The 26,062-nt window shown below is 42.7% G+C and overlaps 1 protein-coding gene across 1 annotated transcript in view; it reads right to left on the bottom strand.

Annotated features, from left to right (window-relative positions):
• LOC107290506 overlaps positions 1 to 26,062 on the bottom strand; it is a 154,755-nt gene that overhangs the window by 33,631 nt on the left and 95,062 nt on the right. Inside the window, 2 exon segments of the mRNA XM_029284759.1 lie at positions 8,990 to 9,941; positions 23,817 to 25,008. Of these exon segments, the coding sequence (XP_029140592.1) occupies positions 8,990 to 9,941; positions 23,817 to 25,008 (2,144 nt within the window).

The following is a 26,062-nucleotide window of genomic DNA, read 5'->3' as shown; positions in this document are numbered from 1 at the left end:
GCAGCGGCGGCAGTTGACTCCCAAGCCGCCGTCTGATTTTCCGCCGAGTCATGGACCAGATCCTCCGGATAAGGCCCAAGCTCCGTCAGGAACCTCTCTGGGTCCATCAGTCGCCTGGGACGGAACCATCTAGCCTTGACTATGCGCACTATAGCATATAAATGGAAGCTAATCATAAAAATTGCCTGATTGCAAGTTAATAAAGAATTATTACGGGAAAAGGATGCATGCCATTTTGAAAGGAATAAAACAATCCTTGAATAAATCATATTTTGGGCAATGGAGATCTGGGGTGGAATCCCCCATCTACCTGAGTTAGAAGTACAATTGCTGCCTTTGCTCTGTCACAAAGAAGAGATGTTTCCACAGGTGCCTTCTGTGACATTTCATTCTCTAAGAATTGAGATGAAAAAGGGATAATTACAGATTTTAAAAAAAACACCAAGAGCAAAGTTAAATACAAAGGCCGTTCTTGCACACAGGGATAAAATACTATTGAAAAAGAAACGTGCATGAAAGTATCTTGGGAGTGTAAAGTCAGAATCAGAATCAGAATAATAGAGCTGGAAGGGATCTTGGAGGTCTTCTAGTCCAACCCCCTGCTCAAGCAGGAGACCCTATACCATTTAAGTCTGGTTGTCCAGTCTCTTCTTAAAAACCCGCAGTGACAAAGCAACCACAACTTCTGAAGGGAAACTGTTCCACTAGTTAATTGTCCTCACTGTTAGGAAGTTTCTGCTTAATTCCAGATTGCCTCTCTCCTTAATTAGTTTCCATCCATTGTTTCTTATCTTGCCTTCTGGTGCTTTGGAAAATAAATTGACCCCCTCCTCTTTGTGGCAGCCCCTCAAATACTAGAATACTGCTGTCATGTCACCCCTAGTCCTTTTTTTCCTCTAAACTAGCCATACCCAAATCCTGCAACCGGTTCTTCATATGTTTTAGTTTCCAGGCCTTTAATTATCTTAGCTGCTTTCTCTGCACTTTTTCCCAAAGTCTCAACACCTTTTTTTGTAGTGTGATGACCAAAACTGGGTGCAATATTCCAGGAGAACTTTCAGTCTGGCTCTAGATAGAAGGAAACCCTGACTCCGTTTTCCTACTTTGGCTTCTGCATTCCCGTTACTGGAAGGGCTGGAGCCAGAGTGAGACCAGCTGGCAAGACTGAATCTGACCTTGCTATAACATATCACCCCCTCCTCTGGAATTTCCCCTCTTCCCCCCCCCCNTTTTTTTTTTTTGCATAAACAAGTTCTCCTCCACAAGTCCTTCTCCCCACCATCAGATTTCTTTCTTCTATCCCATGGAAGGATTTTAAAAAATATTAGGATTTTCTTGGCTACTTGGGTGAATATTTGGCATTTTGGTGGAGGGATTTCTCACGTCCCAAAGCAGGAATTGCACCAGATGGGGCGGGGTGGTGGTGGTGGAGGAAGCAGCAGCCAAAAAAAGCTCATATAAGCCTTGGTTGTATAAACAGAGGCAGAGAATCAAAATCACGTGAAGTATTAGTACCGCTTTATAAAGCCTTAGTAATTGCAAGACATTCTTTTTTTGAATTATTATCATCTGGCAGATGGTACAGGCTAATAAAAACAAAGACAAGTAGGCTGAAAAACAGTTTTTATCCCAGCGCTGTAACTATATTAAATATCACTGTATAGTGCAACATTGAAGTGCAATATTAGGGGCAGCGCAATGGTGAATAGAATTCGAAGGATGTGTGTAATATAATGTATGTTCTTATTTGTGGTTTTTACTTGTGTGTAGTGTGCACTGTGGACAGCACTTAATTTCATTGTGAATTACACAATGACAATAAAGATTCTATTCTATTCTATTCTATTCTATTCTATTCTATTCTATTCTATTCTATTCTATTCTATTCTATTCTATTCTGTATTTCTACTCTACTCTACTCTACTCTACTCTACTCTATTGCCACACCTGGAATACTGCATCCAGTTTTGGTCACTACATTACAAAAAAAAATGTTGAGACTTTGGGAAAAGTGCAGAGAAGAACAACTAATATGATTAAAGGCCTGGAGACAAAAACATATGAAGAACAGTTGCAGAAATTGGGTATGGCTAGTCTAGAGAAAAGAAGGACTAGGGGGACAAGATAGCAGTATTCCAATATTTGAGAGGCTGCCACATTAGACTAGACTAGACTAGAGCTGGAAGGGACCTTGGAGGTCTTCTAGAAGAGCCCCCTGCTCAAGAAAGAAAACCTGTCCTATACCATTCCATGAAGAGGGAGTCAACTTATTTTCCAAAGCACCAGAAGGCGAAATAAGAAGCAATGGATGAAAACTAATCAAGGAGAGAAGCAGCCTGGAATTCAGGAGAAACTTCCCAACAGCGAGGACAATTAACCAGTGGAACAGCTTGCCACCAGAGGTTGTGAGTGCTTCATCACTGGAGGTTTTTAAGAAGACGCCCCTCCTTTGCAAAAGGAAGCCTTTCCCTTGCAAGTAGCCTGGGAGGACCCCCCCCAAAAAAGCCCTACAGCGCATGCGTGTAGATCTGCCCCTGGCATTCCGGCCCGCCTCTTGCTCATTTTGAGTTGAGAAATGAGGCAAAACTTAGGGATCGTTTGTGGACCTTCCTGGCGGACTCAGCCTGTTTTCTGTCCCAAAGGGGACGGGAGACTCTCAGCTCCTCATCAGCCACCTGGGGAGCTTGTAGAGAAGGAAATAGCTGAACAGCCTAAGATAAAACATGATCTGTTCCTTGAGAAATATTTGGTCTATAGAAGAAACCCTCTTTTTCCTCTAACTAGGATAGGGTCGAGTAGAACAGAGCAGGAATTAGAATAGAATAAAAATTAAGAATAGAGTAGAATAGAATAGGAATTAGAATAAGACAGAATAAGAGTTAAGAATAGAGTAGGGAATTAGAATAGAATAAGAATGAAGAATAGGAATTAGAATAGAATAAGAATTAAGAATAGAGTCGAATAGAAAGAATAAGAATTGAATTAAGAATAGAGTAGGAATTAGAATAGAATAAGAATTAAGAATAGAGAAGAATAGAATAGGATAGAATAAGAATTAAGAATAGAGTCGAATAGAAAGAATAAGAATTGAATTAAGAATAGAGTAGGAATTAGAATAGAATAAGAATTAATAGAGAAGAATAGAATAGGATAGAATAAGAAATAAGAACAGAGTAGGAATTAGAATAAGAATTAAGAATAGAGTAGAATAGAATAGGAATTAGAATAAGATAGAATAAGAATTAAGAATAGAGTAGGGAATTAGAATAAAATAGAATAAGAATTAAGAATAGAGTAGGGAATTAGAATAAAATAAGAATGAAGAATAGGAATTAGAATAGAATAGAATAAGAATTAAGAATAGAGTCAAATAGAAAGAATAAGAATTGAATTAAGAACAGAGTAGGAATTAGAATAGAATAAGAATTAAGAATAGAGCAGGAATTAGAATATAATAAGAATTTAGAGTAGAATAGGAATTAAAATAAGAATTAAGAGTAGAAAATAGAATAGAATAAGAATTAATAGGATAGAACAGAAGAGAATAGAATAGGAAATGGAATAGAATAGAATAGAATAGAATAGAATAGAATAGAATAGAATAGAATAGCAGAGTTGGAAGGGACCTTGGAGGTCTTCTAGTCCAACTCCCTCCGCTCAAGCAGGAGACCCTATAGTACCATATCAGACGAATCGTTGTCCAGTCTCTTCTTAAAAACTTCCAGTGCTGAAGCATTCACAACTTCTGAAGGCAAGTCGTTCCACTGATTTAACTGTTCTGTCAGGAAATTTTTCCTTCGTTCCAGGTTGCTTCTCTCCTTGATGTGTTTCCATCCGTTGCTTCTTGTCTTGCCCTCGGGCTTTGGAGAATAGCTTGACTCCCTCTTCTTTGTGGCAACCCGAGATATTGGAACACTGCTATCATGTCACCCCTAGTCCTTCTCTTTGTTAAACTAGACATACCCAATTCCAGCAACCGTTCATGTTTGAGCCTCCAGTCCCCTGATCATCTTTGTTGCTCTTCCCTGCACTGTTTCTAGAGTCTCAACATCTTTTTTACATTGTGGTGACCAAAACTGGATGCAGTATTTACATTGTGGCAATGAAAACCGGATGTAGTATTCCAAGTGTGGCCTTACCAAGGCATTGTAAAGTGGTATTAACACTTCACGTGATCTTGATTCTATCCCTCTTTAATGCAGCCTAGAACTGTGTTGGCTTTTTTGGCAGCTGCAGCACATGGCTGGCTCATATTTAAGTTATTGTCCACTAGGACTCCAAGATCCAAGATATATAAATATAAATAAAAATGGTGACTGGGACATGATATGAAACAATGGTAACCTGAAAACAAAAAATAAATCCCAGAAATATTGAGGAAAGTTGAAGTAGAGTAAAAACATTCTAGAAAAGTAAAATTTACAATAGAGAAAACAAGTGTTGGATGGGCTGATTTCCATCGGTGAATAGGAGTTCTTTAAAAAGGACAAATAGTAGAAGATACAAAATAGTTAAAAACTATTTTAATGTAGGAATGTGGTCTCAATTACAACGCGAACTGAATTACTCTCTGGGAATATAACGGAAAATAAACATTTGCCTGGTTTCTAAGAACTGACACCAATTTAATGGCACATAATAAAATATCTAGAGCTCAGAAAAAAAAATCAGAACTAAGTGAATGGAAAATGAGGATTTATCAAGAAAAAGAGAAAAGGCAGGAAGTTGCACCCATTTGGAGTAATTCGTCTACATTTGAAGATAGAAGAGAAAAAAAATAGCAAACTTTAGTAATTGGAACTAGAAACAACCCACTCAGTCACTTCAGTTCTTTAGTCAGTACGGAAGAAGCTTCTTGGATGAAAAGTGAAACGTCTTCAAGGCAAAACAAAGGAAGTCCAGTTGCTTCTTGAAAAACAACACCTTTGGGTGTTCCCAGCAGCAGAAAGACTGTTGCAAAAACATCAGAATTAAAAAAAAACAAAAACATAGAAAGCTTGCTTTCTATCTTAGTATGGTTTGGTGTTAAAATATGGTTTAGTGTTAAGCAAAGGGAAATAATAATGAGGCCTGTTTTGTCTTCAATAACTTTCCTAATGATTCCTAACATGGTATTTGCCTTTTCAGAGCTACTATATAGTTAGTATCTTCACTGTGCTCTACCCAGAGGTCCCCAACCTATGAGCAGTGGCTCAGGCTGTGTGTCTGTCTGTCTGGTGCGTGCATGTCCAGGCACAGCCCCCTGCGAGTGTCGCAGGCATTTGCAGCCCCACTCGTGCGTCACTGCGAGTGTTGTGGGCATTTGCGGTCCCACACACACGTCATTGCAAGCATCATGGACATTTACAGCTCATGTGAGCATGGGGGGGGGGTTCGTGGCCCCAATCGCGCGAGCATCACTGCGAGCATCGTAGGTGTTTGCTGTCCCACTTGCACGTCACTGAGTGTTGTAGGCGTTCGCAGCCCTGCTCGCACGTCTCTCCGAGCGTTACAGGCGTTTGTGGCTTCACTCGCACGAGCATCACAGTCGTTCGTGGCCTCACAAAACCATCCCTTCTTTCCTTCCTCCGGGTCACCAGCCCCAAAAGTTTGGGGAAGTCTGCTCTACACTGCAACCCCAAGATTTTCCTCCTCTTTAGACACAGTTTACACTTCAGCAGCATATATCAAGTGGTGGATTGTTGTGGTTTCATACTTAGCTCTTATTAAATGAGACCCACATTTGCACAGTTGAAAGAGATCCTTCTGGAACTTCTCACAATCACCCTTGGCTTTTTCAAGCCTGAATAATTTACTAGTGTAATCTCTAAACTGGACACTGTTTACGGCTGGGGCCATTGCATTTTCGTCTGAAGACTTTGGAGTAAAATGTTTCATAAAAATAGCGTCTCTTGTATATCCAATTGCTAACTATTGCTGCTGAAAATATTTTATTAATTAATAGCAGTAGCACTTGGACTTATATACCGCTTCACAGTGCTTTACAGCCCTCTCTAAGCGGTTGACAAGAGTCAGCCTATTGCCCCCGACAATCTGGGTCCTTTTACCCACCTTGGAAGAATGGAAGACTGAATTGACCTTGAGTCCCATCAGGATCGAATCCCAGGCTGTGGGTTGAGTTAACCTGCAATACTGCATTTTAACCACTGCACCACCAGAGCTCATAATTAGGTTATCTCTCCAACAGAACAAGTAATTAAAAAAAAAAAAAAAGAGTACCCAGGATATTTAGAATGTTAACCTCAGGAAGCAAACTTCAGGTAAAACCAATCCTGCTAATTATCTCCCAATAAATATGTGTATGGGACCCCATCTATATATATGGGTCTATTCATGCATCACTCAGAAGCCACATTCTCATTCCATATTCAACAAGGTCCAAGAAAAAAAGATGAATGTCAACTGAATTAACAGATGAAAATTGCCAGCAAAGAAGCAAGCTAGCTCATCTCCTCTGCACCTACCCACAATTCACACACTCACACATCAGCACTCTCCTCCCTCCTTCCAGCCGCAACAAGAAAAAAGAAGAAACACGAAGAAGCAGTTCCTGTGGAAAAAAGAAAGATAAACTGGAATAAAACTGGAAATGGAGTGAGGGAAAGAAATACAGGTGGTCCTTGCTTATTGGTCAATCATTCAGCAACTCTTTGACTTTCCAATGGCATTTATAACCAGTCATCGGAGTTATGGCTGTCACCGTGTCCCACAGTGAAATGGTTGCCATTTGCTACCTTTAAAGGAGAATATTTATAGCTCAGGGTTGAAATGTGGGGTCCTTGGTGCTCTCTGAACTTGGTTTTTTTGCGGACATTTCATTATCTAACTAGGTAACATCATCAGTGTTAGAAGGGAGTCGGGTTTACAGAAAAGAGGACAAAGAGGAGGAGGAGGAGGAGGAGGAAGAGGGGGGGAGGGGGAGGGGGAGGACAACTGTGGAGTCCTTGGTGCTCTCTGAGCTTGGTGGTTTTCTTGCAGACGTTTCAGTAATTAGGTAACATCATCAGTGTTAGAAGGAAGTGGGGTTTACAGAGGAGGAGGAGGAGGAAGAGGACAACTGTGGAGTCCTTGGTGCTCTCTGAGCTTGGTGGTTTTCTTGCAGACGTTTCAGTAACTAGGTAACATCATCAGTGTTAGAAGGGAGTGGAGTTTGCAGAAAGGAGGAGGTGGAGAAGGAGGAGAACGACGACTGTGGGATCCTTGGTGCTCTCTGAGCTTGGCTGTTTTTCTGCGGACATTTCATTACCCAAACTAGGTAATATCATCAGGTAACAACATCATCAACGTAACATCCAATGATGTCACCTGGTTTGGGTCATGAAACGTCCACAAGAAAACAACCAAGCTCAAAGAATTTCCTCTTTTGCTACCTTCTTTGTGGCATTCCACCGAAGTCAATTGAGAAGCCGGTGACCGTGTGACATCTTTGCTTAATGAGCCATAGTGATTCGCTTAAGTGACAACAACTGGGAGTACTAGAATTGCTGACCCTAAACACGGCTAGATATCGTGTTCTACCACATTACTGCCAGCGTTAACTGAAGACAGCATGTTAAGTGAATAACAAAAGGGGGAGGAAAAGACAAAATCCCTGTATAGCTCATAGAGAAAGAATAAAACACCAACAGACAAGGACAGCAGCAACTGTAAGCCCCAGTCCCCAAAGTCTACTGGTAGAGGTCTAGTTGGAAGAATTGCTGCCTAATTCAGAGTCCCCCAACCTTTCTGGGTTGTGGCCCAGGGGGAAAGGAAGGGGTAGGTGCCTTTATACGCACATGCACACACATGTAAGAGACCACGTATGTGCACTACAAATGGGGCTGCAAGTGTGTGCGTACCACAAACAGGGCTGCGGTCACACACATACTCATGGCCGTTTGTGGTGCGATGCTCATGGCGATGCTAGCACCCGTGCAATGCTTGCAATGCTAGTGTGAGTGGGGGGATAAGTGCACGCACACATACACACACATTAGCCAGCCACTCACATGGCCCGGTGGCCAACAGACCACAGCCCGATAGTGGGCCATAGCCCACAGGTTGGGAACCCATGACTGGCCTAGTCAACAAATGTATTACGTCTGGAGTCACTTGCACTTCCCCTATATTCCTTCAATTTCAACAGAAACTTCTCGGGAGATTAATATTAAGGCAAAATGCTAATGATGATTTTATCCAATCAGTTGTGTGTCTGACTCTTGATGATTCTCGGGACTCTACTTGTTCCATTGCTCTGGCTGGTGCCAGCTTTGATGGTGTTCAGCCACTATGTTCTTTGGCAGCCTGGCTTCCTGTTACCCCTAACTCTTTCAAACAAAATTCATTTCATATTTGGGGAGAAAACTCACTTTCCTCATTTGGTAATTTGGGTACCTGGTTAAACAAAATTGGTGGCACCGAAGTATCGGTGTAGTTGGCTTTTTGTGCTTTAGTACATTACCACGTGAATAAATGCTTGGCATCTCAGTGTGTCTCTATTAATAGTCACACTTTTCAACAGAGGGGGAGGAATACGACATCATCTATCTTCAGCTTACAACACAGTCCTTTCAACAGTTCTAAGAAGGCTCCACATCCATTTGCACCACTCAGGTGACCCTGACGACACAGATAAACCTCCAGGTGGCCTCAACGACTCTCTAAAAGAATGCAAATGACCAGCAGTCTGCAAGGAGTATAAATCCTTTCATTCCCCACCATCAGAGTTGAAGAAGCTTCTTGGATGAGAAGTGAAACGTCTTCAAAGAAAAACAAGAAAGTCCAGTTGCCTCGTGAAATAATACCTTTGGGACAACCATGACTGGATGACTGAGATCTCCATAGTCACACTTTTCAAGGATTTTTCTCTAAGCACCTTGACTAATCCACCTTACTACCGACTTCCCCTTCATCCTTCCTTCAACTGTGCAGATGTAATTCTTTTTTTGAGTCTGTCATGCATTTTTATCCAACTCTACCTGACATCCATCAGCTCAGAATTGGAGTCCACAAAGCTGTTTCTACAGTCAACACGTTTATTTGGTTCTCCCCTGTGTGGATCTTTTTATGAGAAGTCAGTTGACAGTTCCAAGTAAAGCTCTTTCCACATTCCATGCATTTATAGGGTTTCTCTCCTGAGTGGATCCTTTTATGGGAAATGAGATTACTTCGCTGATTAAAGCTCTTTCCACATTCCATACATTTATAGGGTTTCTCCCCCGAGTGTATACTTTTATGGGAAATAAGATTACTTCGCTGACTGAAGTCTTTTCCACATTCCATGCACTTATATGGTTTCTCCCCTGAATGGATCCTTTTATGCAAAGTAAGATCACTGTTGGTACTGCAAGTCTTTCCACACTCCGTGCATTTATATGGTTTCTCCCCGGTGTGGATCCTTTTATGGGAAGTAAGGTGACTGCTTATAGTGAAGCTCTTTCCACACTCTGTACATTTATATGGTTTCTCTCCCGTGTGAATTCTTTTATGAAAAGTAAGGTGGCCACTCTGACTGAAGCTCTTTCCGCATTCCGTGCATTTATACGGTTTCTCTCCAGAGTGGATCCTTTTATGCGAAGTAAGTTGACCATTCTGACTGAAGTTCTTTCCACATTCTGTGCATGTATATGGCTTTTCTCCAGTGTGGATCCTTTTATGAGAAGTAAGCTGTCCACTCTGACTGAAAGTCTTTCCACAGTCCACACATTTATATGGTTTCTCACCTGAATGGATCCTTTTATGGGAAGTCAGGGAACTATTTTCACTGAAGCTCTTTCCACACTCCAGGCATTTGTACGGCTTCTCACCCGAGTGGGTCCTTTGATGGGAAATAAAATGGCTGCTATTGTTGAAGCTGTTGCCACATTCCATGCATTTATATGGTTTTCCTTCCACGTGGATACTTCGATGGAAAGGAAGAGGGAGGTTCCACTGGGAAGTTTTCCCGTGTTCCATGCATTCGTCTCGTGTCTCTTTCATATAAATACCGGAGTGTTCGCATAAATCTGATCCCTCTCTAATTTTCTCTCCAAATGGGAAACACATTCCTTTTCCTCCATGATCTTCTTGGATCAGGAAAAGATGGACATCTGGATTTTGAGAAGTCGAGGAGATCTGCAATTCACCATTTAACTGGCGATCCTCTGGCCATCGTGGCCCTTGCTCGTTTTGAAATGTCTCCTCTCCAATTTCAGTTTTGACTGTTTGCAAAGCTGTCTCTTTGTAATTCTCATTCTCCCATCCATCACCTGTTGAACCAAAAAAGAAAAAAGTTCATGAGAAATCTTGGGAGTCTTAGTGGACAATCATTTAAATATGAGCCAGCAGTGTGTTGCTGCTGCTGCCCAAAAAGCCAACACAGTTCTAGGTTGCATTAACAGAGGGATAGAATCCAGATCATGTGAAGTGTTAATACCACTTTATAACGCTCTGGTAAGACCCACACTTGGAATACTGCATCCAGTTTTGGTCGCCAAGATATAAAAAAGATGTTGAGACTCTAGAAAGAGGGCAGAGAAGAGCAACAAAGATGATTAGAGGTCTGGAGGCTAAAACATATTAAGAACGCTTGCTGGAATTGGGTATATCTAGTTTAAGGAAGAGAAGGACTAGGGGTGACATGATAGCATGTTCCAATATCTCAGAGGGAGTCAAGCTATTCTCTAAAGCACCTGAAGGCAGGACAAGAAGCAATGGATGGGAACTAATCAAGGAGAGAAGCAACCTAGAACTAAGGAGAAATTTCTTAACAATGAGGACAATTAATCAGTGGAACGACTTGCCTCCAGAAGTTGTGAATGCTCCAATACTGGACGTTTTTAAGAAGAGATTGGACAACCATTTGTCTGAAATGGTATAGGGTTTCCTGCCTGAACAGGGGGTTGGACTAGAAGACCGCCAAGGTCCCTTCCAACACTGTTATTCTATTCTAGTAAGAAATTTAAAGCATAACTCGAGAGTGCTATCAGAAATCAAGCCCCATTATCTGCATCTTTATCTAGTATTTCCCTATTACTCCTATCCCGCCTTTTAAACCATAGTTCCAGTCTTTCCCTTTCAAGATCCCTATGCACATGTTCCTTCTGCTTCATGACACCTTTCAAGATCCCTATGCACATGTTCCTTCTGCTTCATGATACTACTTCTATCAGTGCATCTTCCAATTCGTGGAGTGGGGACTACTGTTTGAAACCTAAGCAGTTGACAAGTAATGGTTCCATCTTGTCCCCCATACAGTCCAGTGTTTATTGTCCTTAATATTTTGGTTTCCTAATGAGAAGGAAGGACTCACTGGAGAAGGGCCTAATGCTGGGAAAGATTGAGGGCAACAGAAGAAAGGGACGACAGAGAATGAGGTGGCTAGATGGAGTCACTGAAGCAATAGGCGTGAGTTTAAATGGACTCCAGAAGATGGTAGAGGACAGGAAGGCCTGGAGGAACGTTGTCCATGGGGTGGCGATGGGTTGGACACGACTTCGCAATTAACAACAACAATTTTGGTTTCAAGCATGAAGAAAAGACAAGCTGTCAAGTTCAATTTAGATGAAAAACAAGAGACAGATGCCATTGCCATACAGGAAACTCAACTTGGAAACTAAGATTTTGTCTGTTTCAGATGAAGTCGAATGCTCTGGATAAAACTTGTACAGAACTGGTTTGGGAAAAATCAGTTTGGGTACGTCTAGTTTAATAAAAAGGATTCACAGTGACATCATAGCATGTTGCAATACTTAAGGGGCTGCCAGAAAGAAGAGGGGGGGGGGGGTCAACCTATTCAAAGCATCTGAAAGCAGAACAAGCAGCAATGGATGGAAACTAATCAAGCAGAGAAGCAATCTAAAACTAAGGAGAAATTTCCCGAAAGTTAGAATAATTAATCAGTGGAATGGCTTGCCTTCAGAAGTTGTGAGTGCTCCAATACTGGAGGTTTTTAAGAAGAGACTGGACAACGATTTGTCTGATTTGCTTGAGCGGAAGGGGGTTGGACTAGAAGACCTCCAAGGTCCTTTCCATCTCTATTATTCAGCTAATTATTTTGTAGTAGAAAATATCACCCCCATCTATTTGAACATAAAATAAAGAAAAACCCTTACCCAAGCTGGCCAGATTCCTAGCATTTTCCAGCATGACTTCCCTATATAGATTTTTTTGGTTGCAATCCAACAGAGCCCATTCTTCCCCAGAGAAAAATACAGCCACATCGTCAAAAATCAGGGGAACCTGTAATAGGAAAAGAACATTCCCCTATCAGTGAAGAGCTATTGAAAGTGTTTACATGTACCCTTGTAATGAACAAGTCCCAATACCAGAGTTTCTCCTTGTGGAAGAGGGAAGTAGGGAAGAAAGAGAAGGAAGGGAGAAAGAAGGTAGAGAAGAAGGAGTGGGGATGCAGTAAAAGGGGAAATGGGCAAGCAACACCAAAAGTCATGTGCATGTATTTATTTCATTAAAAGTATCTTATATATAAGAATGTAAAAAGAATGTATGTTAATATCTGATAAATATCACAGTATATGTATGGGGGAGAGTTTGGAAAAATAAAAAATAAATTAAAAAAAAAAAGAGATTTATTGCCAAATTGGCTACCAGCTACCTTACAAAAAAAAAAAAAAAAGTACCTTCTGCAGACAAATTCTACAATACGAAATAAGCAAAATTCAAGCTATCATTTGGTAAATGTTTTATTAATTCTACCGACTCTGCACAAAACATTGGATATTACATCAAATACATCTGACGGCTGAAACTCCGATATTCCTCTTGATCAACTGATACCACAACCATGGATGCTTCATTAAATAGGAACTTCAGATCACCCTGTGAAGAGGCTTGCTGACTCCTCTTTAAAATGTTAACTAGTGGCTTACGTTGTCCCTCAGATATCAACACAGTTGTTATTCGACAGATCGATGAAGATTCACTCATTCCCAATGAGTGAATTCATTGGGAAATGAATTTCAGGAAGAATGATGAAATGGCATCAGTTAAGAGATGACAACACAGCGTTGTGTGGACTCCTATTTACTTATAGGAAGGTTGCTCATGCTCTAAATATCGATTAGATGGGAGTTAATAAAGTGAAAGAAGTTGGCTATGCCCATCTTGAATGAACCCAAAGATTCTTTTTCATGAGGCAACTGGACTTTCCTTTTTCTCTTTGCAGACGTTTCACTTCTCATCCAAGAAGCATCTTAAGCTAACTGGATGGTCCTTGCAGACAGCTGGTCATTTGCCTTCTTTTAGAGAGTCGTTGATGCCACCTGGAGGCTTATCCATGTCGTCAGGGTCACCTGAGTAGTGTAAATGGATGTGGAGCCTTGGAACCGTTGAAAGTACCACACCCATCTGCACTACTCAGCTGACCCTGGTGACACAGATAAGCCTCCAAGTGGTCTCAAGGACTCTCTTAAAGAATGCAAATGACCAGCTGTCTGCGAGGAATAGAAATCCTACCATTCCCCACCATCCAGCAAGGGCTGAAGAAGCTTCTTGGATGAGAAGCAAAACGTCTTCAAAGAGAAAAAAAGAAAGTCCAGTTGCCTCGTGAAAAAGCACCTTTGGGACAACCATGACCTGGATGACGGAGAATCTCCATAGACCTCTTGGATGAAATTGGATGCCCCTTGAGTCATTCTAATTTGTTGGGAGAGGGGAAAGTCCTCCTACCTGAGCTGGGTGGATAACTATTGTTTCTGCTCCACTATAAAGAGGGGATACTTCCACAGGTGCCATCAGTAACATTCCATCCTCTGAGAGTGAGATAAAAGAAGAGCAAGCGCACGTTTTAGAAAGATCAAAAGAATCGCACACAAAACTATTCTAGCACCCAGGTCTCGGCTACTTTGCCAAAACAAGACCTTAAATAACAGTAGCTGAGATACAGGTAGTTCTTGACTTACAATCACAACGGAGCCCAACATTTCTGTGGCTAAGTGAGACGGGTGTTACGCAAATTTCCCCTCATTTTACGACCTTCCTTGCCACCGTTGTAAAAGTGAATCGCAGCAGCGGTTAAGTTAGTAACATGGTTGTTAAGCAAATCTGGCTCTCCTATTGACTTTGTTCGTCAGAAGATGACAAAAGGTGACAGTCAACTTTACAACGAACCTGGCTGCAGCCATCTTGCTCGTTTTTTAGGTTGCCACCTGAATGGGAGGGGGTGCAGAGGATCTTTGCTAGTCTAAACAATTCTGTGTCCTGTGGGAACCAAGGTCATTCTATCGGTTAGGTTAAAGGGTTGGGCGTTTTGTTAGAAAGCCCGCCCAAACTATTCTATTGGGAAAAGTGGGGTGGGAAGTTTGACTTTGTAATAGTGTCACTCTTTGGGGGGAATTTCAGACTTGGTTTCACTTTTGATCGTGCCAATATTTTGTATCCAATAAACATGTTCTTTGAGGAAGCTTCTAGCTTTGGAGTTCTGATTTATTTGGTTCCATCTATCAGAACCATGACAGTGATCACATGACCCTGGGAGACTGGAACCGTCATATGCACATGCCAGTTGCCAAGCATCTATATTCTGATCACATGACCATGGCGATAGGGCAACTGTCATGTGAAAACCGGTCATAAGTCACTTTTTTTGGTGCCATTATAACTTTGAACGGGCACTAAATGAATTGTTGTACATCAAGTCAATTGCTGTAATGTGTGATATGGACGTAGGAACCTTTCTTTACCTGATGGGATATTCTTAGATGGCTCTTCCTGGGAGCTCTTTCCCAAGTCCACCTCCTGAGAGGGATGCAGCACGTCTACCCATGCTTTACAGTGTTCAACGGCCACTTCCACGAAGGGTTCCTGAACCTGAAATCGTAGTTAAGAGAAAAGAGTGCATTTCTGCCCAATGTTTCCAATTCCACAGCTCCTTTTGGAAGCTTTTCACATGTCCTGGCAAATTACCAAAAGGAATCAATAACAGAGTTGGAAGGGACCTTGAAGGTCATCTAGTCCAACCCCCTCCTCAGGCAGGAAACTCTATACCATTTCAGACAAATGGTTGTCCAATCTCCTCTTAAAAATCTCCAGTGTTGGAGCACTCATAACTTCTGGAGGCAAGTCGTTCCACTGATTAATTGTTCTCACTATCAGGAAAGTTCTCCTTAGTTCCAGGTTGTTTCTCCCTTTGATTAGTTTCCATCCGTTGCTTCTTGTCCTGCCCTCAGGTGCTTTGGAGAAGAGCTTGACTCCCTCTTCTTTGTGGCAACCCCTGAGATGTAAGAACATTTGCTATCATGTCACCCCAGTCGTTCTTTTCATTAAACTAGACATACCCAATTCCAGCAACCATTTCTTATATGTTTTAACCTCCAGCCCTCTAATCATTTTGGTAAGAAATAATACAAATAATACCTTATTTTATTCATAATAAATTTATGATATCAATAAATAATGTTGTATTAATAAATCATAACATAAAAATAAGAAGATTTTCCTGCAGGAGACATCAATCTCCTACTGATATTATTAGGTCCCAGAAGGGACACGTTTAAAAAAATTCAGTAACTGTTTTTTCATGCTCCGACTCTTTGGATTACACTTTGGCAAATTTTACCTTGCCACAAAGAAGAGGGAGTCAACCTCTTCTCCAAAGCACCTGTAGGCAGGGCAAGAAGCAATGGATGGAAACTAACCAAAGGGAGAAACAACCTGGAACTAAGGAGAACTTTCCTGATAGTGAGAACAATTAATCAGTGGAACAACTTTCCTCCAGAAGTTGTGAATGCTCCAACACTGGACGTTTTTCAGAAGAAGTTGGATGACCATTTGTCTGAAATGGTAGAAGGTTTCCTGCCTGAGCAGGGGGTTAGAAGACCTCCAAGGTCCCTTCCAACTCTGTTATTCTATATTCTCCCTGCCGTTCTCCCTGCTCCTTCTGTGCTACTTGGCACAGGGGGAAGCCTTCTGCAAGGGCTACCACTTGGGAACTGGTCTCGGCTCTGCATTCCTCGATCCAGTTCTTCATCTCCAGGGGCAGGATCACCAAGAGCTGCTCCAGGACCAAGAGATCTAACATCTGAGCTTTTGTGTTGCTTCCGGGCTTCAGCCATTGACAACAAAGATAGTGAAGCTGACTGCAAACCTCTCGTGGCCTGTTGGTCTCCTCACGCCTTCTCAACCATTGCCGCTGACCAGCCAAACTGGTATTTTCTTTATCCTGGTTCTTCTGCCCAATTGTCCTTCCTTTCCATTCAGGCTGTGCAGCATGAGCAACTCTTCCGTGCTCTGGTGGATCCATTTTGCTGGTGTTTTCTAATAGTTAAGAACTTGCTTTGTTTCTCCTTGATCTCCCGGTTCCTTTCTTGATAGGGTGCAAACTGTGTGAAATGGAGAACTTTGTTTCTCCTTGAGCTTCCGGTTCCTTTCTCGATAGGGTGCAAACTGCTCCAGGTAACCCTCAACCTTCTTTCTTCATCCGTTTCTGCTCTGCACAAAGAAACAGATGAAACAATACAAGAGTCTTCTAGAGAGATACAGAAGAAAACAAATGGGTGGAATTACAGAGAATCTCGTTCTCCTTCAGCAACAATTCTCCCTGGCTCAATGGGAAGAATCCTTGTAAAGGAGACGAGAATCCATTTCTCTCCTACTGAAAGTCTGAAGCATTTCTTTTTTTTTTAATTTTTATTGAGTAAACATTTAAAAACAGGTTGAACACAGTGTGGCTTTTCTGGCTGTTATTTTGCCATACATACTATATCATATATCTCCCTATTCTTTGATCTTTTATACCATTTACATAGTGCATTTTATACTATTTATATATTTACATACATATTTACATCTATTTACAACATAACTTCCATTTCCACTCTTATTTCATATTCTTTCTGATCTCTATCTTACGCTCACTTTGAGGTTGAAAATCTACACTTTCTCTCTTCTAGACGAGCTTTCTCTGTTCTGACTTTTTCTCCTCGAGTCTAACCAATAGTACATCTTATCCCAAACTTCGTAATACTCTGTTTCATCCTTGTCTTTAATTTCTAATGTTAGTCTATCCATCTCTGCACATATAAAAAAAAATTAATTAGTTCACTCTCCACCCGGGAATTTCCGTTTTTCCAGTTCTGGGCATAGACCAACCTTGCTGCTGTTATAATATGCAACACTAGATATGTCTCTCCTTTGTTAAACTTCCCATCTATCATTCCCAGTAAAAACAGTTCTGGTCTGGGATCTATCTTCAGTCCCAACATTTCCTCCAACCAAGTCTTTATTAGCTGCCAAAATTCTTTGGCTTTGGAACAAATCCACCACATACGATAAGTCCCTAACACTTTCTTGCACTTGCAACACTGTGGTGACATATCTTTTCTCATCTTTGCCAGTCTTGTTGGGGAGAAGTGCCACCTGTAAAACATTTTGTACAAATTCTCTTTATATGAGGTGGCCAAGGTTAACTTTCTATTTCTTTCCCATAACATTTGCATTTGTCTAAATCAATATTATATCCAAAATTTTTTTTATTATTATTATTGTTGTTGTTGTTAGGTATAGGATTTCCTGCCTGAGCAGGAGGTTGGACTAGAAGATCTCCAAGGTCCCTTCCAACTCTATTCTGATTCTGATATGGGAGAACTCACAGTTTGGGTCTGGATCTGGGGGGGGGAGGCCAGTCTCCAGAAGGATCTAGTCCTGGAGATGGTGGGGGTCACCTTGGGACCCCCTTGCAAAATGCAAACTTCAAATCATCACCCCCACCTTTTTGCTTTCCCTTATTGCAGAAGCCTCTCTTCCCACCGCTTTTCCCAGCATCCCCGAGAGTTTGCCTCACCTGCCTAGAGATTTGTGCCTGCTTCCTCCTCGTGGGCTTCCGCGTGGTGTGTGTGTGTGTGTGTGTCTTTCGTGGGTGAAATTCCCCCCGCCCGCGAGGAGGCCGCAAGGGGCTGCACGAAGGGGGAAGGAACGGTCTTGCGAGGATATCGAGTTTCGGGGGCGGGGGGGAAGGCTTTCCAAGTGCACCGGCCCGCTTCCTTGCTTTCCTTTTCATGCCAAGCCGCGGGCGGGCGGGCGTGCTGGCAAAGAGAGGCCTATGCATGCTCAAATCCGTGGTGAAGTTTGGAGTCTGCCAGTAGTCCGTTGCTTCTTGTGTCCGTCCCCTCTCTTACCAGCACAAGAAGGGGACCGTTTGACCGAGGTCCGGGAGGTTTATTACCACAAGTGGTCCCCCCGTGACGTCAGAGGGCAGGCAGCTAGAAGGCTGTGTGTGTGTGTGTGTGTGTGTGAGAGAGAGAGAGAATGAGAGAGAGAGAGAGAGAAGATTTAGGGGTGCCTGGCTAAAACTCCACACTCCAAGCTCTTTTGTGTTCCTTTCACGAGACCGAAGTCCCAAAGTGTATTTAAGTACATATCTGCATCTCCCAGGCTGTGTGGGCTTAACTTTGGCTGAGCTGAGAAGCTAAGCAGGGATAGGAGACCACCAGGAAAGAACAGAATAGAATAGAATAGAATAGAATAGAATAGAATAGAATAGAATAGAATAGAATTAGAAAGGGAATGGGAATAGGAATAGGAATAGGAATAGGAATAGGAATAGGAATAGGAATAGGAATAGAAGCTGGAAGGGACTTTGGAGGTCTTCTAGTCCAGCCCCCTGCAGAAAGCAGAACCTATACCATTTCAAATAAGTGACTATTTTAAGTCACCCATATAGAAACTCAGAAGATTAATATTGTAGTAATATATTAATATATTAATCAATATTCAATTGGGGGAGATAAGAGTATAGGTGTTAGGTGTTTTGATTTTCTTTTTCAATGCACTTTTTAAAATCTTTTTTTTAAATTTTTGGACTTTTTAATTTTAATCTTTATGCGTGGTAGCACAGTGGTTAGAATGCAGTACTGTAGGCTCTTTCTGCTGACTGCCAGCTGCCTCCAGTTTGGCAGTTTGAGTCTCAACTCCTGAAGGTTGACTCAGCCTTCCATCCTTCCGAAGTCGGTAAAATGAGGACCCAGATTGTTGGGGGCATGATGCTGACTCTGTAAATGCTTTAGAGAGGGCTGTAAAGCACTGTGAAGCGGTATATAAGTTTAAGTGCTGCTATTGTGTATAGGGCAGTGATGGCGAACCTTTTACAGCCGAGTGACCAAAACCCACCCCGCCCTCGCCCCCGCCCCACCATCGCCCGCTCCAGCCCCGCCCTGCCCACCCCACCTCGCAGGGTCACCTGCCACCTCCACAGCCCGCTGCAGATTGCCCAGTGGCCCTTCAGCGCCATGGCAGCCATACCTTCCACCTGCGCCCTGCAGCATCATCTGCACGCGACAGGGCCCGAGGTTTGAGTCTTGTCCCTGCTGCCCCGCTGCCATGTGCTTGCGTGCACTGCTCTGTGCGGTCTGCACCTGGGGCGACTCTCCAGGGGGATGCTGGTGAGGAGGGGGCCACGGGAGGAGGCGGGGCTGGGGAGACAGAGCACGTGCTCACAGAGAGGGCTCTGAGTGTCACCTCTGGCACGCCTGCCATAGGTTCGCCACCACTGTTATAGGGTTTCTTTTTGATGCATTTTTTTAATGTCTTGCTTGTTTTGTGTCTTTGCTTTTTTTTCTTTAATTTTTTTTGGGAGTTTTGTATTTTTTTGGGGGGGAGTAAAATTTAAATAAAAAAAAAAACCTCAGAAGATGGGAAAAACCATGAAAACTGAAGGCAAACAAGTCCCCGAGAGGGGAAAAAATGCTCGGATAGATACAATAGAAAAATTTACAGCAGAAAAACAATTTAAAAATTGAGTTCTGAGTTTCATCTGTATTTAGAGATACCGAAGAAAGAATGGAATAAAAGTTTACAGGTGGCACAAAAACCCACACCCCAATAGGGGGAAAGCAAACAACCAAATAAAGTAACTGACATTACAGAAATCTCTTTTTCATCTTCAGGAAAGTTGGAAGCTATTGCAGGAAATGTCAATGAAGTTTCTCACTCTCAAGAGTGTGCTGAATCATTAAGAACCTATCTAATTTTGTAAATATGATTTGCATTCCTGTCCATTAACATTCGTAAGAATCTCAGGCCCAAGAACACAGTTTATAGTTTACCAAGTTTGATAAGAATAGAGCAAAGAGTAATCTAGGAATAAAAGATTTTCTTAATAATCATGGCTTCCCAGAAGCGGTCTTAGGGATTCTTTGGTTGGGCTGTTTACTAATGGCTCTTTGGCAGTTTCTTGATTGGGGTATTGCTTACTTAATTGTTGGTCTGATGTTGACCTTGGAGTTAATCTTTGCTGATCTGGGTGCTGATTACTGGTGGAGAGGTGCTGGAGTCTTTTTCTCTGATCTATCAGAGTGCCAGGCTTCTAGAACAGGGGTCCCCAAACTTTCTGGGTTGGTGGCCTGGGGGTGGTGGTGGAGGTGCCTTTACGTGTGCACCCGATGCTTACAGCATTGCTAGTGCCCGCATGACACCGCAACGCTAGCACTAGTGGAGGGGGCAAGCACGCACATTCGCATACATTGGCCAGCCCCTTACATGGCCCAGTGGCCAACAGCCCACGGCCCAGTAGTGGGCCACGGACCACAGGTTGGTGACTCCTGTTCTAGAAATTCCCTGGCATTTTTGGGTTTAGCCTGGTCTAGGATTGTCAGTTTCCCATTTGAAACTATGGTTAAATATGTCTCTGTGTTGTGAAATTAAAGAATTTTCATCATGCCTTTTGACTGCCAGTTGGTGTTCAGGGATGCGTTCTGCCAGCCTCTTCTGCCTGTTTGTCCTACATAGTGGATGTTGCAGTTCTTACATTGTATGTGTCAGAATCCAGTTATATTTCCTTTCTATCTATCTCCTCTAATCTAAAACCAAGGGCAAGACAAGAAGTAATGGATGGAAACTAATCAAGGAGAGAAGCAACCTAGAACTAAGGAGAAATTTCCCGACAGTGAGAACAATCAACCAATGGAACAGCTAGCCTTCAGAAGTTGTGGGAGTTTCATCACTGGAAGCTTTCAAGAGACTAGACTGCCATCTGTCAGAAATGGTGTAGGGTCTCTTGCTTGTGCGGGGGGTTGGATTAGATGACCTACAAGTTCCCTTCCAACTCTTGTTATTCTTTATTCTATATCCCCCAAACTCCACTGAAGACTGTTACCTAGCCTGGTAATGAAACATTCAGAAACCAACCCACAGGCTCAGAGAACGAACCTTCACCCTCAAATATTGCTGTACTCTCCCTATCCTCTGGCTCTTGATACAGATCCCAAAGCCATCCAGTGAAGTGAAAGTGAAAGCTGGAATACGTATGCTGGGTTTCTTCTTTTTGGAAATGATGTGATGCTATGATGCAGTTGTTTGAACTCGATTACGAACACTAAAACACACTGACATTTCTTAATATGTAAGAATTTTATGATTGTTCCTTAGTACGCAAGCAAAAACAAACACAAATGAGCAAATAAGCAGGCAGATAATACTATGTAAATCATCACTTAAAGTCAACAATTTTATCCATTCAAAACTGAATCCTGCCACACTTGTATCCATGCAGTTTTCTTAGCAGCATTGGCCATGTGAAGAAATATTTTATATTTTACTCTCTTTCTATTCAATATCCCTGGATAATCCCTGCAACCTACTATTTTGTGAGAGGCTTCTTTGTGTTTTCTATACAATGCATGTCCCAAAGGTGCTTTTTTTCACGAGGCTACTGGACTTTCTTGTTTTTTTCTTTGAAGAGATTTTGCTTCTCATCCAAGAAGCTTCTTCAGCTCTGACTAGATGGTGGGGAATGGAAGGATTTATACTCCTCACAGACAGCTGGTCATTTGCATTCTTTTAGAGAGTCGTTGAGGCCACTTGGAGGCTTATCAGTGTCGTCAGGGTCACCTGAGTAGTGCAAATGGGGGTGGAGCCATCTGCATACAACACTCAACCCCATCTCCCATGCAGAAATGTACAAGGACACACAATTCCATTCTCCCAATAGAAACAGCAAAAACGGAGGAATGGGGCAAGAGATGGAGCAAGCAACAAGATACAGATAACCCTCAACTTACAACAGTTCATTCAGTGACCAAAGTTAACAACAGTGCTGAAAAAAAGTGACTTCTGTTTTTCACACTTGCGACCACTGAAGCATCCATCCCCATGATCACAGGATCAAAAATCAGATGTTGGGCAACTGGTTCATGACGGTTGCGGTGTCCCAGGTGACGTGACCCCCTTTTGTGACCGTCTGACAAGCAAAGTCAATGGGGAAGCCAGATTCACTTAACAACCAGGTTACTATCTTAATAACTGCCGTGATTCAACTTAACAACTGTGGCAAGAAAGGTCATAAAATAGGGCAAAATTCTGTCTCATTTAGCAATGGAAAATTTGGGCTCAATTTTGATTATAAATCAAGGACTATCTGTAATTGGACAGAGAAAGGAAGAAAGAATGAGAAGCCCTATTTGGCCTTAGGGAAAGAAGTTTTAAGTACTGGCAAACAAATACAGCTGGTCCTCAACTTACAACAGTTGACTTAGTGACCATTCAACGTTACAATGGCACTGGAAAAAGGGACTTATGACTTTTTCATTCCTAAGACTGTTGCAGCATCCCCACAATTATGTGATCAAAATTCAGACACTAGGCAACTGATTCGTATTTATGATGGGTTGCAGTGTCCCGGAGTCATGTGATCCCCTTTTGCGACCTTCCGACGAGCAAAGTCAACGGAGGAAGCCAGATTCACTTAGCAACCGGGTGACTAACTGAACAATTGCGGTGATTCACTTAGCAACTGTGGCAAGGAAGCTCACGCAATGGAACAAAGCACGCTTCACAAATGTCTCGCTTAGCAACAGAAATTTGGGGCTCAGTTGTGGTCGTACGTCGAGGACTACCTGTATGCGAACATGGATAACTCAAACTCCTGTAGGTCCAAAGTCATGGTGAAGGGTTGGCTAATAGCGCTTGCTGGGGATAGCTGAAGTCCACATATCTTAAAATTGCAGAGAAATACTGTGCTGCTGTAATGTTAGAAAGCATTCCCATCTATAGTTGCTGTCACCTGTATCTCCCAGCAAACTCTGCAATACTCAATTCGTAAAAAAATCACTCACATTTTCCCATTGGGTAATTAAGTAAATAAAAAAAGGGTTGATGCACCATAGAGCAGAGCTGCCCAACCTTTCTGAGTTGGCGGCCTGGAGGAAAAGGGAGGAGCAAGGAAATGTGTGTGCGCGTGCACACATGCACAGATGGGCGCGCACAAGGCAGCGGTGCTAGCTCCCATGTGCCTGCGCAAGTGGGCCAAGCGCAAGCGTGGTAGTGCTGGTGGCGGCGATGGTGCCTGTGCGAACAGGCAATTAGCGCCCATGCGCATGCAGGCTGCTAGCATCATGATGCTGGCGATGGTGCTAGCATTCCCAGGCCTGTGCAAACAGGGCCGCTAGTGCTTACGTGGCGGCACTAGCACGAATGGGGAATGCATGCATGCTGCGTGAACTCGCCAGCCATTCCGTGGCCCAGTTGCCATGGCTTCTTCAGCTCTGATTGGATGGAGGGGAATGGAAGGATTTATACTCCTTGCAGACAGCTGGTCATTTGCATTCTTTTAGAGAGTCATTGAGGCCACGTGGAGGTTTATCTGTGTAGTGTAAATGGGTGTGATCCTTTCAACAGTTCCAAGAAGGCTCCACACCCATTTGCACCACTCAGGTAACCCTGAGGACAGGAGTGGCCTCAATGACTTTCTAAAAGAATGCAAATGACCAGCTGTCTGCAAGGAGTATAAATCCTTCCATTCCCCACCATCCAGTTCAGAGCTGAAGAAGCGTCTTGGATGAAAAGCGAAACATCTTCAAAGAAAAACAAGAAAGTCCCGTTGCCTCGTGAAAAAGCATCTTTGGGTTAACATGATTTATATTTCATATGTACTCTTTTATGGGAAGTCAGGTTATCACTCTTGCGGAAAGTCTTTCCACATTCCATGCACGTATACGGTTTTTCATCTGTGTGAATTCTCTTATGGGAAGTCAGGCTACTACTCATAGTGAAAGTCTTCCCACACTCCGAGCATTTGTACGGTTTCTCCCCTGTGTGGATCCTTTTATGAGTAGTGAGAGAGCAGCTCTTCCGGAAGTCCTTTCCACACTCGGTGCATTTGTACGGTTTCTCCCCCGTGTGGATCCTTTTATGGGATGTAAGGCAACTACTCCATCTGAAGCTTTTCCCACATTCTGTGCATTTATATGGCTTTTCGCCCGAGTGAACCCTTTTGTGTTCAGTAAGATTAGTGGTACTCCTGAAATTCTTCCCACACTCCGTGCATTGATATGGTTTCTCACCTGAGTGGATCCTTTTATGAGAAGTAAAGGAACTCAGGTCAATGAAACTCTTTCCACACTCTTTGCACGTATATGGTTTCTCTCCCGAGTGCATCCTTTTATGGGAAGCCAGGTGACAGCTCCACCTGAACTTCCTTCCACAATCAATACATTTATATGGTTTCTCCCCCGAGTGGATCCTTTTATGGGAAGTAAGATGGCTGCTTAAAGTGAAGCTCTTCCCACATTCCGTGCATTGATACGGTTTCTCGCCTGAGTGGATCCTTTTATGGGAAATCAGGTGACTACTTATAGTGAAGCTCTTCCCGCACTCCATACACTTATACGGCTTCTCCCCCGAGTGGATCCTTTTATGGGAAGTAAAGGAACTCAAGCCACTGAAGCACTTCCCACACTCCGCACATTTATAGGGTTTCTCACCAGAATGCATCCTTTTATGGGAAGTGAAGGAACTGAAACTGCTGTAGCTCTTTTCACACTCGGTGCATTTATAGGGTTTTTCCCCAGAATGCATCCTTTTATGGGAAGTAAAGGAACTCAGGCCACTGAAGCTCTTTCCGCACTCCAAGCATTTATAGGGTTTCTCTCCCGAATGGATCCTCTTATGATAGGTGAGCCCGCTGCTCCACCTGAACATCTTTCCACACTCCGTGCACTGATACAGTTTCTCGCCTGTGTGGATCCTTTTATGCGCATTAAGATTACTGCTCTTACGGAAGGTTTTCCCGCACTCCGTGCAGGGATATATTTTTTCTCCAGTTTGGGTTGTTTGAAGGAAGGACCAATTGTAATTTTGTTCGTGCTCCCCAAGTTTATATTGTTTTGCTTTATTGTGCGTTCTGCAATACTCACATAAATCTGAATTTTCTCTAGTAGTTTTTCCACAGGCAAAGCACTTTCTTTCTATTTTGAGTCCTTGCTGGGTAAGGAAAAAATGGATTTCTGCCCACTGAGGAGTACAAGATTTTTCTCTTCTCTTGTTTAATTGGTTGCATTCAGATTTTTCTGGTGCCCGTGGATTTTCAAACATCCCTTCTCCAATATAATTCCTGCCTGTTTGTGAATGTTCCACAGATGCTTGATTATAATTTCCACTCTCTGGCCAACCAACTCCTTGGGACAAAGAAAGAAAAATATGTATTACACCTTTAAACTCTATGGAGATTCTCAGTCACACTTGAAACGCAAGAATCCATTAAGGCAGAAGCTTGCCCACCCCAAGGATAAAACACCCAGACACAAACTGAGCAGTGTGGTATATGCAGTACAATGCAGTGAGCCATGTGCAGATCTGTACAATGGGGAAACAAAACAACTACTTCATAAACATATGGCATGACATAAGAGAACAAATCCATCAGGACAAAATTTAGCAGTCAACCATTTGTCTGAAATGGTATAGGGCAGTGATGGCGAACCTTTTAGAGACTGAGTGTCCAAACTGCAACCCAAAACCCACTTATGAATTGTCGGGTGCCGGGTGGGTGTGGCCCATTGGGTGGGTGTGGCTACCATGGTAATGGCAGACTGGGTGGGACTAAAAAGTTCAATTAATCAATTCCAACTTTGCAAGATATTTTTTTCCCCATGAGAAGTTGAAATTGACTGATTGAACCTTTTTTTTTTGCACAGGGTGGCGGAGGCCTAAAGCAAAAAGGTTTTATAAACCCAGCTGAAGGCCTAGGACTGGGGCAATGGCGCACGTCCCCACAGAGAGGGCTCTGAGTGCCACCTCTGGCACCTGTGCCATAGGTTCGCCACCACTGGTATAGGGTTTCCTGCCTGAGCAGGGGTTTGGACTAGAAGACCTCCAA

This window comes from Protobothrops mucrosquamatus, unplaced genomic scaffold (genome assembly GCF_001527695.2).
Source record: "Protobothrops mucrosquamatus isolate PMUCROS unplaced genomic scaffold, P.Mucros_1.0 scaffold910, whole genome shotgun sequence".
NCBI classification, from domain to species: domain Eukaryota; kingdom Metazoa; phylum Chordata; class Lepidosauria; order Squamata; family Viperidae; genus Protobothrops; species Protobothrops mucrosquamatus.
This window is presented reverse-complemented; position numbering and strand designations above follow the sequence as displayed.